The sequence below is a fragment of the Syngnathoides biaculeatus genome, chromosome 12 (genome assembly GCF_019802595.1).
Source record: "Syngnathoides biaculeatus isolate LvHL_M chromosome 12, ASM1980259v1, whole genome shotgun sequence".
Classification (NCBI taxonomy): Eukaryota; Metazoa; Chordata; class Actinopteri; order Syngnathiformes; family Syngnathidae; genus Syngnathoides; species Syngnathoides biaculeatus.
Genome location: NC_084651.1, coordinates 23,672,113 through 23,684,150, shown reverse-complemented (window position 1 = coordinate 23,684,150; position 12,038 = coordinate 23,672,113). Strand labels below are relative to the sequence as shown.

Sequence of the window (12,038 nt, the reverse complement as noted above, 5' to 3'; positions counted from 1 at the left end):
CGCACCGGCTACATGAAAGCAGTAGTCTGGACTGCATGTAGACAGACTGCAAAGGTCTTAATAGCCGAACAAAGGAGGCCATTGATAAATATGTGTGCGTGTGTATGTGTTGAGATGGGTTCTATAATCCAGTGGCATATATAAATAAACTTTGTTGCATATAAACACTTTTATGAACCCTTTAACGTAATAAGAGAGTAACATGCGCACTCTGAACTGTGCGTGTGTGTGTGCACACGTGTGCTTGTGTGTGTGCATACAAGAATAAACACACCCTGTGAGCAGCAAGTGAGCCAAAAGCAGAAGCTTTTCCCTGGTGCTCCGAAGGAGTAAATGTAGCATGGACACTGAATTGCTAAGATAAACACAAAAGAATCAGATCAATAAACAATCCTCCACCATCAGTGAGTGTGTAGAGTACTCCACAAGAGTAGTCGCACATGTCTGGGAGCCCCCTTTAGAAACCTCAAACTAGGAAATCGTTGAAAGTTGTTGTTTTTCAATGTAGTTTTTGAGGAAGACTCCATCTGAGACATGCCTTCTCATGAATTAGCTGTGAATCAAATAATGTGGGCAATGTGATGGCTTTCACTCATTCAATTTAACTTTTCAATGTTATTAAAGTATTTTTTTGTCAGCTTCATGTAAAATGATAATACACTAGAACAGTGGTACACAACCACTGGCTAGTACACCGGTACCCAGTCACTGGGACATTTTGGAACTGGGTTGCATGGAGAGACTGAAAAAAACTATTGTTTTTCTTAGAGCCTGACCATTTTCATCTGTCAGCATTAGCCCTGATCCAAAAGTCGTAATTTGCCATAGCTTTGCCAATGGAAGGCTCCTATAGTCTAACTTTGTCATGTAACACTAAAATGTTCAGTAGGAGGTACAGGAATGTGCATGGCTGATAGAAGGGTTTTCCGTGTGTTTTACAGCCTTCTCCAGCTTCTATTATGCCCATCAAGAAGTAAGTCTGTAAGTAGACATGTATATACATACTCTATGTTTATAAGAATTATTTTAATGCTTAGACTGCATTGTTAGAGTAAAAATTGGCTTCCGTTTCAGTTTAATTCTCTCTTTGTGCCCCATATATTTAAAATGTGACTGACATCTGAGAAATGAGTCATCACTTCATGGCAAACAAAATAATGAAAAATAATTCATTAAGATTTAAAGTTAAAGGGCACTCTGCATAAATAAGGTTTTGCCGGTAACTTCACTCTTTCTGCTTACATACTGCATATGGGACATTTATGGCCTAAATCTCAAGATAAATTCAACATTTAATGATTTTTTGGGCTTGATTTTTCTCTGGAAAATTCCTCTGTGTTGTAAAATCAAACAAACACTAACAGACAAAGTATAGTGAAACAGTCAAACCTTCATCCATTCATTTTCCATATCACTTATCCTCACTAGGGTCATGGGTGTGGTGGAGCCTATCCCAGCTGACTCTGGACAAGAGGCGGGGTACCACCTCAACTGCTGTAATCCAACATTCTGTCTATAATTCAAATATTTGCCATTTTTTTATTGTTTTGGTACAAAAAAATACATTATTTTAATCATTACATGCTTTATTACATTTGTTGGCTATCGGAATTTTTTTCTGCCACATATTGGGACGGTAGCTGCCTCAAAACAGTTGGGCCCCTGTGCTGATCATCAGAGTCTGAAAGAAGCTTTGTTTTGAAATTCAGGTGGTTCCACCTGAGCTTCGGTACAAACTGCTCAAGAAAAGCCGACAAATTCCAAGTAAAAGAAAGATTAATTTTATCCATTTGTCCATCTCGCATGACTCTTAACACACTAGCATCACGGGCATACGAGCAGCTATGTCAGATGACCTCGGGCAAGAGCCCTGCACATCCTGAGCTTTGGGGTATGGGAGGAAATCGGAGTACCTGGAGAAAAACCACTCAAGCACGGGGAGGACATGAAACGTCTCACAAAGATGAGGCCAGATTTTAATCCGGGTCCTCAGAACTGTGACTCTGCTAACCAGTTGTCTACCCTGCAGCCAAAAGATGAATTTGACAGACAATGTAAGCAGTACCACTAAAATACACATTTTATGGCTACAGCAACTTGGATTGAGGCAATTAATCTTTCAAAACTGGTGAAAAGCGCTGAATACATTGCTTCCATTTCCAACATCCTATTTAGATGAGCCGGTATTTTCTGCAGTGGCAGCAATCAAAACAAAAATAATTTCATGACTTAAGTAAAATATTTTGTGTCATATTTTCCAAATAGTCCAAGATTGGACAGTCATTGACGAAAAACACTTGCAAAGCTCCTACTAATTAAAACAATGCTATTCAGCGTAATGATGATATTCATTTGATTTTATGACAGTCCACCAAAATATCTTTTTTTTATTAAAGCAGCCTGTGCAGGGGGAACATGAGTGGACAGGTGGGTGTTGGCCTCCAAGAGTCTTTGGAGACGTGCCCCCATTTTAGCCAAAGTGCACCTCCGTGTGCAGGGAAAAAATCTTCATCTGAGTTGGCCCATAAAAAAATAAAATAAAATAGTTCAGGATGGACTCCAACATCAGCTGACATATGTTTGTTGAAAAACCATATAACTTTGCTTAAAATAAAGCATTGGTCATTAACAGCTGACAGTACATAAATAACACATTTGTGGAATTATAAAAATGGAAGTGACTGCTGAATATAAAGTACTACAATACAATATCCTGTCTCCAACTGCATATTATTCGCTGCACCGTCAAAGTTACATGTGTTATCCCGCTGCTGATATTCTACGCCTCCAAAAAGATATTTACACTTTATAAGCACATTCCAAACTGAAGAAGAGAAGTTCAAAAAGGCAGCACTTGAGTCCTCTAATAAATCTTACGCTGGAAAAGGACGAAAGCCGGGCTATCAATAGATTAGGGATGGCAGCCTGTGTGTGAAATCTCTTTGTAGGCTCGCTGTAGTGCGAGAGTCACACGCTAAACACATCCAAAACGGTTCCATTACAATCTGCAGTGTTGGATTTGCATTAACTGTTAAATGTTGCAAGGGAGGGAGACAAATGCATGAGTGAAATGAGAAAATGAAATGGCACGAAAAAAAATAAGTCATAGCAAGCCACGGAGAAAGAGAAAGAGAGGAATGAGGCTGAGAATGGGAACTGACACCATGGAAGAAAATAAATGGACCTTGGAGATGAACTAATATATATTGAGGTAAGTTGCATTAGCAGTGATGATGAGATAATTACTAAACAATAAATCATACACAACAATCATCATGTTGCCAGCCTTCATATGGGAATATCACCAGTGCGGGCTAATGGCTTTCATAGATAGTTTCAAGTGGGTCTCGATACATTTTAGGGTTCATCTGTGCAAGTCGGAATAATGGCCGTGCTAATGAGCAACTATCGATGGGATAGCACAGTTTATCAGACGATGACATCGTTGGTCAATAGGATCAACAGCTGTTTCTTCTGGCTTAGTTTCAGCTCATTAACATAAACTTCTGTGGCAAACAACAAGCGTTTTGTTCTTTGAATCGCTGCTTTGATAACTTTTTTTGCCAATTCCCGTCTAAAAAACAAAAAACAAAACATATAGCTCTCCAGTACCACCACTACGAACAACATTTGAATACAGTAATATTTTTAGGCCTAAGCGTTTATCAAAAATATGTTTTATTACAAAAAGTTATGTTAAATATTATCAATTACTGTAGCATTTTGCAGGATTTCAACAATGACACTGTGCTGAAATGTAAAAAAAATGCAACTGTATTGTACATAAAATTGTGCTGAAATAAATGTTAAAAACATCAAACTGTTCCAGCAGATTAAATGCAAATGTATTGAATTTAAACATTAAATATAACTATACTTAAGTGATTATTTCGTGTACCACTAGGGGGAACCTGCATACCGCATTTTAAGAATCTATCATTGCACTTTCTTAGCCGCTTATCCTCACAAGGGACGCAGGAGTGCAGGAGCCTATCCCAGCTATCATTTGGCAGGAGGCGGGCTACACTCTGAACTGTTCGCCAGCCAATCAGAGGGCACGTAGCAACAAACAACCAGTCGCTCTCACAATCATACCTCGGCGCAATTTAGAGTCTTTAAATCAATGCCTCTTTTGGGGATGTGGAAGGAAATCACCCACACAGGCACGGGGAGAGCATGCAAACTCCACACAGAGTCGGGATTTTAATGCCCATCCTCAGAACTGTGAAGCCAATGCTCGAACCAGTTGTGCCACCGTGCCGCCACTTTAAGAATCACTCCTTTAAGGGTCAAAAATATAGTCGAAAAACAAAACTCCACATCATCAAAACATTTTTCAGTTTTCAAACCAAGACTGTTCAAATCCGTCAAAACCATGCAGAGATGAGGTGAGAGAAATGGTCATTGACACATATACGCACAGAGACAAACACGTACACACACATGCAAAGCCCTCTCTTTTGAGACATTAGTAATGCTTTTTGAATGAACGGCCTCAGGGATTATATCACAATTTTCATCTCAGTTAGGGATTAATAGAATAAATGGGCAAGAGAGAGTGCATATTGTGTGTGCGTGTGTGTGCATGTGTGGTAGGTAGATATGGTGATTTTTTCTTTTTTGCATCACTGATTCGCTTATACAATCCTCTCACATAAACACATGTACACACACACACACACACACACACACAGGTAATGCATCCTCTCCACAGCCGGATCTCTTTGATATGCAAATAGCGGCGGCCAAGCACGAGTCCGACGCTTTGTGCTCTTCGGAGCGTTGCAGCTGGAGTATCATTGTCGCACTCAGACCAAAGATACACATTTCACAACAAGCAACTCCAGAGTCATCACATCATACATACACACAAACAAGCTCAAAAAAAATTTGACTTATCGAAAAAAATGGCATGAGCTCCATCCAGGTTAAGCAGTTATTCCAATTGCAATAGAAGTACAACTAAATCATCACAGGCGATGTCTGGAGCATGCTACACCACACTGTAAAAATGTAAATGTGGTTTTTGTTTTCATTTGAATTCAAATTGTTCAAAAATATCCCCTTGCTCATTTCAAGTGCTGTGAATGTATTTTCTTTACTCTAATTTAAATATGCAGTGTTGCAGTGATGCACTGAAGTGAAAAGTTTTATTTTGACCTAAGTATTTTCTGGAATTGAATGTGATTTGCGAAATCAATGTGGACCAACACTGACCTGGGGAGGAAAAATTAAAAAACTTACCATTTTGGTAATGTTACAGTTAGTTTAAAGCAAATGCTTTGTTTTAAAATTGTATCTGCCCTGGACTGGGTGTGATATTCATCCCAAGAATGTTTTGCTGGAGAGTACACACCAGGGAGACTGGTAACAGGAGGAGCTGATGATTAAACCTACAGTATATATTACACTGTAAAGTGTTAGGAAATATGGACAGCAAAAGCCTGTGACTTGTTTGAAGTGTTTATGAGTTTGTGAATGCGTATTAAAGCTGTAATTCTTTGCCGTTTTTCCAAACTAAACCAAACTAAGTCAGCAAGAGCTTAACGTTTTGGCTAAAATGAGAAATGCATATTTCAATATTCAAAAATGCTTCACACAAAATGAAAACTTTCAGGTTAAACTTTGAGGACACACTAAATAAATCTGCTTTATTTAATTGAAGTTAAAATATTAACTGTGATGGATTACTTTCAACGTAGTGATGAAACACCTAACACATTCTCTAATGTCGCTTTTCGATTTTAAAAACTGACCACTGTCACTCGCCTTAAAGAAGATACATCTGTGTGGGTTTTTGCAAAAACAGAGTTAATCTGTAATGTCTGACTGTCTTGATTAACTGTAAGGAAAAATCAAATATATAATTAGAGACGCCGCTTGAACACAACAAGTCAACATTAATAAATAAGAAACACACTGCGTTCGCTCTCTTCCTTGTTTTGTCATTAGGAATGGCGGGCAGATATAATCAAGGTTGAAGCTCCGGGAGGATTTTTTTCTGACATATTTACTTTGCCATGACAGTTTGGGGTCAATTAGGATGAAAGCAGGAGGGGAAATACTGGCTTTTATGATCAGAGTAGATGTGTTCTCTTTTTTTTTTTTTCTTCCTAACAGAAAACTGGTGTGCAAAAATCTCAAGTATGTTCTATGGCTTTTTGGAGTTCTAACTCAGACAAGACATATAGCACAGCCATCCTATTTTCGCTGTTGATACCATGACGTTCCCACACACAACGCTATTGAAACAACCAGGCGCCTGCATTATGATGTAAATCGCTCTAATAACCGAGTTGAGCTCGCAAGTGTGTGTGTGTGCGTGTGTGTGTGTGTGTGTGTGTGTGGTGTGTGTGTGTGTGTGTGTGTGTATGCGTGTGTAGAAATATAGCTTAGACAAGCAGGTTTGCTGACAAAAATACACGTAGATTTGTCTATCTGAAGAAAAAGATCAAATGCACATTTGCCTGTCAATAATTTTCCTCATCGCCACGCCTTATTTTAAATGTTATTTAATGCTGGACAGAGGTCGTACACAACAATTACTTAGTTTCCACACAAATACAAAAACAAAAACATCTACATGGGTAACAAACTGGAGCACTTGGGATTCCTTATACGCACTAAAGGAACAAAAGGATAACGTATCTATTTTTATTGTGTCTTTCCGCTACTGTATTTCATCTCCATCCCCTTTTTACCCTTCTTTTTCTGCAGTGGCTAATTTGGTACAGGCAGGCGGCCACTAAAAACTACTGCTAATTAAAATGCATGGGGAGGAAAAGATGGCAGCGCAACAAATAATTTGTGGCGTTAAGATGCTTTATATAAATGACTTTTCCTTTCAGAGCCTAACTAATGCTGGCTTTTCCCTTTCTCCGCATACCTGCTATTTGATTGCTTCACAAGGGAAAAGATTAACGAGAAGATACAAGTGAGGACAAATCTTAAATTTTTACCTGTGAAGAATATGGTGCAAAAAACAAAAAAAAAGAAAGATGTCTAAAGTACTAACACAGCGTGGAGAGCTGGACTGCATTTAGTCGGGATGAAAGAAGGGAAACCACACCGAGCGGACACATCTGCTCAGGCCACATGAGAGAAGCAAGCACACACTCATACATTGAAAAAGAACACACATTCTGCGCGCCCAAACTCAGGAAGAGTCCGGGTCATAAATGCTTGCACACACACACTCATGAGTGCATATAAAGTGCTGTATAAACTGACCCAGAGAGTCCAGATATATATTTTTTTTAACAATGGCAACCATAACCATATGTTTGTTGTTAGTCGGAACAGAAGACAGAACCTCATTGTTCCAGGTGTCATTCCTACTTCTCGCTACGCTCCTGTGTAGAAAAGCAGAAGCCCGGGGCTTGTCTTAACATGTCTTCTTAGAGTACACTGGCTTCTGTGCAGTTTTGGTGGAGCGCTTGCAGATTTCTCATCCAAATATAACACGTCCTGGCTGTACACACAACAAAGCCCAAAGAGGTGCAATATGTGGATATTGAAATGCATTCATGCTTTCAACAACCAAGATTTCCAGTTGTCTTCTTATTGCAAATTTATGACCTTATAGATGGACAAACATCTGCTCAAAAGACCCTCTGCAAACATCAGAGAGGCTTGTTCACCTATTGTGAGGCACTATGTGCAAACCCAGAGGGAAAGAACACATGACAGGAGGTGTGAAGGCACTTACCTGGGAGGAGCTCCTGTTTGGGGCAGATTCCTCTAGGTGACAAAAAGCGCTCGTCGTCGTCGTCCGCCAGTGTAGCCTGGATGCCGACTTCCACGGGCCTTCGACTGCGCAGAGAGCTCAAGGCCGGAGACGGGGTCAGGGCCAGGCCCGGGGAGGGTGAGGGGGGCTTGTCTAGGCCTCGTCCCACACTCAGACAGGGGGGGCCGTTGCATCGCTTCCTCTTATGCTCAATGAAGAGCAGGATGTCCGCCAAGGGGAATGTGGCCTGGCACTGGCCGCAGGTCAGCAGGTCCTGTTCCGGAGAGTGGTGGGGGTCGTGACCCGGTCGCGATAGCCGGCCTAATGTCGAGCCTGAGCGGTGCCCATTTAGGCTGCTGCTCCCCTCCGAATGCTCCGAGCAGCGCTCTGACAACTCCTCCGACGAGACAACTGCCGTGGACAGGGGGTCGGCTGCTGGTGATGGAGGGAAAGGCCATAGAAAAAGAAATAGATAAGAGTGGGAAGAATAACCGGAATGAAGGGAATTAGAAAATGAATCAGGAGTTCACTAAATCAATTAACATATTTATGTCCAAAATATTTTTAGTTTGGGGAGGAAGCTAACTTGACAGCTAGAAAGACAAACTTTTAAGGTGCTAAGCATGCAACACAGGACAATAACAGCGTGATGTAATGACAGAAACATGTTGTGATCAGAATTACTGAATCTAAAGTCAACATTTTTTTTTGATAGTAACAGGAAAATAGGCTTTGACATTTTCAGCATAGCAGTAATGTACAACTATTTTGACTTTCTTAACCTTGTTTTAAAAAGTTTTTTCCCTTTAACCAGCAGACGGAATCAAATGCAACAACCATGTCCAACGTGTCTGCAAGGCCCAGTACAAAAAGTGTACATTAGCGGCACACAGCCTGACACAGACTTCAAAACTCCCCAAAATGAGCCATTCAATGCGATTCCTCACTCTTTCGATCTGGGATTAACTCTAGACTACTTTTTAAGAAGGCTTTTGTCAAAGGCACATCCTCCTACGATGGAGTTGAGACGTGTGAACAGAGCAACCGCTGCATTAAAGAAGCGTAATTCAGTGTCCTTCTTTTAAAGATCTTCCAGTCGAAGGTGAGGAGTGTGACTCCGCACTCGCCAGATAATGCTCGTTGACCTTCTTTACTCAGCCACCCAATTTCACATTTTAATGAACATAAAACCACTGAGGATCAAAAAATAGATTTTAATTTTCATCGTCAGGGTGATTGGTACAGATTTTGTCTGATAAAAGGGAAGGTTTGGAATGTGCGTGTTGGAATGCTACCCAGTGTATCTGTGTGCGTGTGTTTGTGCGTATGTGTGTGTGTCTTTTTTTATGGTATGTGGACTACATCCCCCTCCAGAAATTATCATTTGAACGCTGCACTCCTGCACACATGTGCAAGCAAAGTGGGACACGGAGATAACATGATAAATTCCCCAACACCACCACAAGCCCTTCAACCCAGCCTCATCCTACTCCCCCCTGACCACTAATGATTTCACTTCAGGTCAGCACGGCCTTACTTTTGTTACACAATTACAAAAAATAAAAAAATAAAAAAGGAATCAATGACGGCAAGTAAGATATTGATAAAGGCTGTACATAAGGTCCTTACATCCAACACTTCAATAGGGAGTTAGTGTATTGCTAGAAAATGCAGTTTGTTGCATATAAAGCTTAGTGGGAAGGGGCAAAAGATTTTAAGATAAAAAGATCACTTAACTTTAACGACAGTGAAAGAAGAACACAGTATAAATTTGTCTGTGTACGTATTACGTTTTACAAACTCTTCCATTTCATGCGAACACACATGGAAAAATACGGCCTTGCTGAAATTGAATTAAATGTTGTTTTAAAGTTAAACATGCAAAAATCTGAAAATAAACCGCTGTACAGTACATATTTTATTCCATAATTAATTCTTTTTGTGGATGGTTTAAATAAAATGTTAGTCCTGCTGTAAAGACACAAATATTAAAATGGTATGTATATATTTATGATCATGAGTTTACATACAAAAAAGTTCTGGTCTCTTTTCAATGCTCATGTTGTGAATAAATTTTATACATCTGAAATGTCTGCAAAATTCTAAATCTCCCCCACCCCCAAAAAACGGTGAGGTCAAGGTGCATATGGGCAGTTTGATGACGCGATTGTGTGTGTGTGGGGGGGGGGGGATCTATGTAATACCCGGGGCATCCCTTGCCTCCCCCTCACCAATAAAAAAATAAAAAAATAAAAAATCCTATAGTCCACACAGTGCCAGTGAGTATGTGCAGAAGTCGCAGTGAAAGTGATCAAGTTCAAGTTCTGAGCTGGATTTTCTGATCGTGCTCTGCCTCCTAGCGACAGTTTATCGCCATGGTCGCTGTCACCTTGCATGCACGACCCCAAAAAATGTGTCAACCGAGCAGCTCCACGGACGACACACAGTCAACATACCAAAACTTAACCAAGCATTCATGTATACGTATACAAGTTTCATGATTTAGTATCAAAATTATTATTTCATTGACTACACTGGAACTGTCGCCAGGATTAATTTCTAGAACCAATTTCGTATCAAACGCACTTTCTATTCCTGTTAGTATGAGTATGAGTATGAGTATGTCTGTCATTATCGGAGCAATAAAGACGACAGATTAGTTGAGGTGATCAATAGGTCGTGCGTGAGATGGGTCATTTTACGTAAACGGTACTGAAAATGTATGCAGTTCAGACCTTGCAACAAAACTGAATAACCAATAAATTATTTACAACAACTGTACATAAATATTTACATGTATTTAGCCACTTTTTTGTGACATAAAATATAAAAGCCGAGAATGAGGAGTAGTTCCTGTTGCTGTCTTGCAACTTTATTGCGTGTGTTTCCGCGAGAAAGTTCCTAAAGTGGGATGAACACCAAGACATTTGCATGATAGGCGTAAGGGTTTTAAAAGCGAGGAAAGGAAATCGACGTGTGTTGTGTGCGCCAAACCAAGCGCGGCGTTGCTGTGACGGAGGCACGTTGTAAACACGAGGTGATGTGTTTCCCTTGCTTCCAGAAATTTAAACTCCCAACTTGTACTTTCCGCTTTTTGAAAAAAAAAAAAAAAAAAAAAAAAAAAGAATCCCAAAATATAGCGCGCGAGAGAGAAGGGGAAACTTTCCCACAAGACGGTAAGTTATCTTCCGTCGGGGGCTCTCGTCTATGATCGCGCTCAGATGATCGGTGTTGCGCCTCAGCTGACCGGACCGATCGAGGGGGCACACTTGGAGCCCCTCGATACCAAATGTCCCCTTTACGATCCCTGTTGCTGTTTTGCCATAAGACCGACAAACTTATGTTTGCTCTGGTCTGCGAACTCATGTGGCGCACTTTTGTGACCGAGCAGTTGAGTTCAGTTCACCGCGGGTCCGAGCGCTCCATCTCGGTGAACTCACGGCTGACGTTCCGCTGATCCCCCTTGCCATCACACCCCCCTCCCCCCTCACCAATACCTCCCATTTGCCTCTTTAACCGAACGAGACCGATGCATGGGCATGTATCTTTCCGTTCCCGCTTTGTACTTACGCGAGAAATCCCGTTTACTTAAGTGCTGAGGTTTCCCTTGCTTGCGGCGAGACATGGTGGCTGGCGGCGGCGCTCAGTGCGGATCACATCGGGAAGAGCCGGGGTTACACATGGGAGACTCCGCTGGGGCAAAAGAATGTCTTCATCCGGCGCCTTCGTCATCCACACACAACAACAACAACAACAACAAAAATCACTGAGCAAAAAATAATAATAAATTCAAAACTAATTAGAAATAATACAAAGATGGCACGGAGGCGAAGATGGATCGCGGGATCGCCTTCATGGCTTTTTTGAGAAAGAAGAGCGGCGAAAAGAGAGAGAGAGTGTGTGTGTATGAGGATGGAGAGAGAGGAGAGGAGAGGAGAGAGGGGAGAGCGATGGAAAAAATGGCAAAAGCCCCCCTCCGCCCCCATCACCGACACCACCCCTCCCCCCACCCCCACCCACCCCAATGGTTGGGGGTTCAAGTGCACGGACGTGACGTTCCCGGCGAACTTGAACGTCAGGCGGTGGACGGTCACCCGACATACAAAAACATGGGCTGGGCCGAGGCACCCGAGTGGGAGTGGGAGTGGGAGGAGGGAGGGATTGGACGCCAAATAACACCAATGGACGATCATCGGCGATGGGAGGGGGAGGACGAGGACCCGGAGGAGGAGGAGGGGGAGGGCCGCACGTGAAGTAGACCCGGTGTAAACCAATGGACACAGAGATCAAGGGGGCCGGACAAGACGCACTG

At 41.6% G+C, this 12,038-nt stretch overlaps 1 protein-coding gene across 2 annotated transcripts in view; it reads right to left on the bottom strand.

The window, feature by feature from the left end:
- Nucleotides 1-11,689, bottom strand: part of bcl11aa (BCL11 transcription factor A a) — a 48,478-nt gene extending 36,789 nt beyond the window's left edge. Inside the window, exons 1-2 of one of the 2 annotated variants that reach the window (XM_061837718.1) lie at nucleotides 11,297-11,689; nucleotides 7,709-8,161 (exon numbers count right to left, since the gene is read on the bottom strand). In XM_061837718.1, coding sequence (XP_061693702.1) covers nucleotides 7,709-8,161; nucleotides 11,297-11,351 — 508 coding nt within the window. In that variant the 5' untranslated portion in view covers nucleotides 11,352-11,689. The remainder of the gene's footprint in view (nucleotides 1-7,708; nucleotides 8,162-11,296) is intronic. The other variant, XM_061837719.1, reaches the window with a different exon arrangement.
- Between the last annotated feature and the right edge of the window lie 349 nt (nucleotides 11,690-12,038).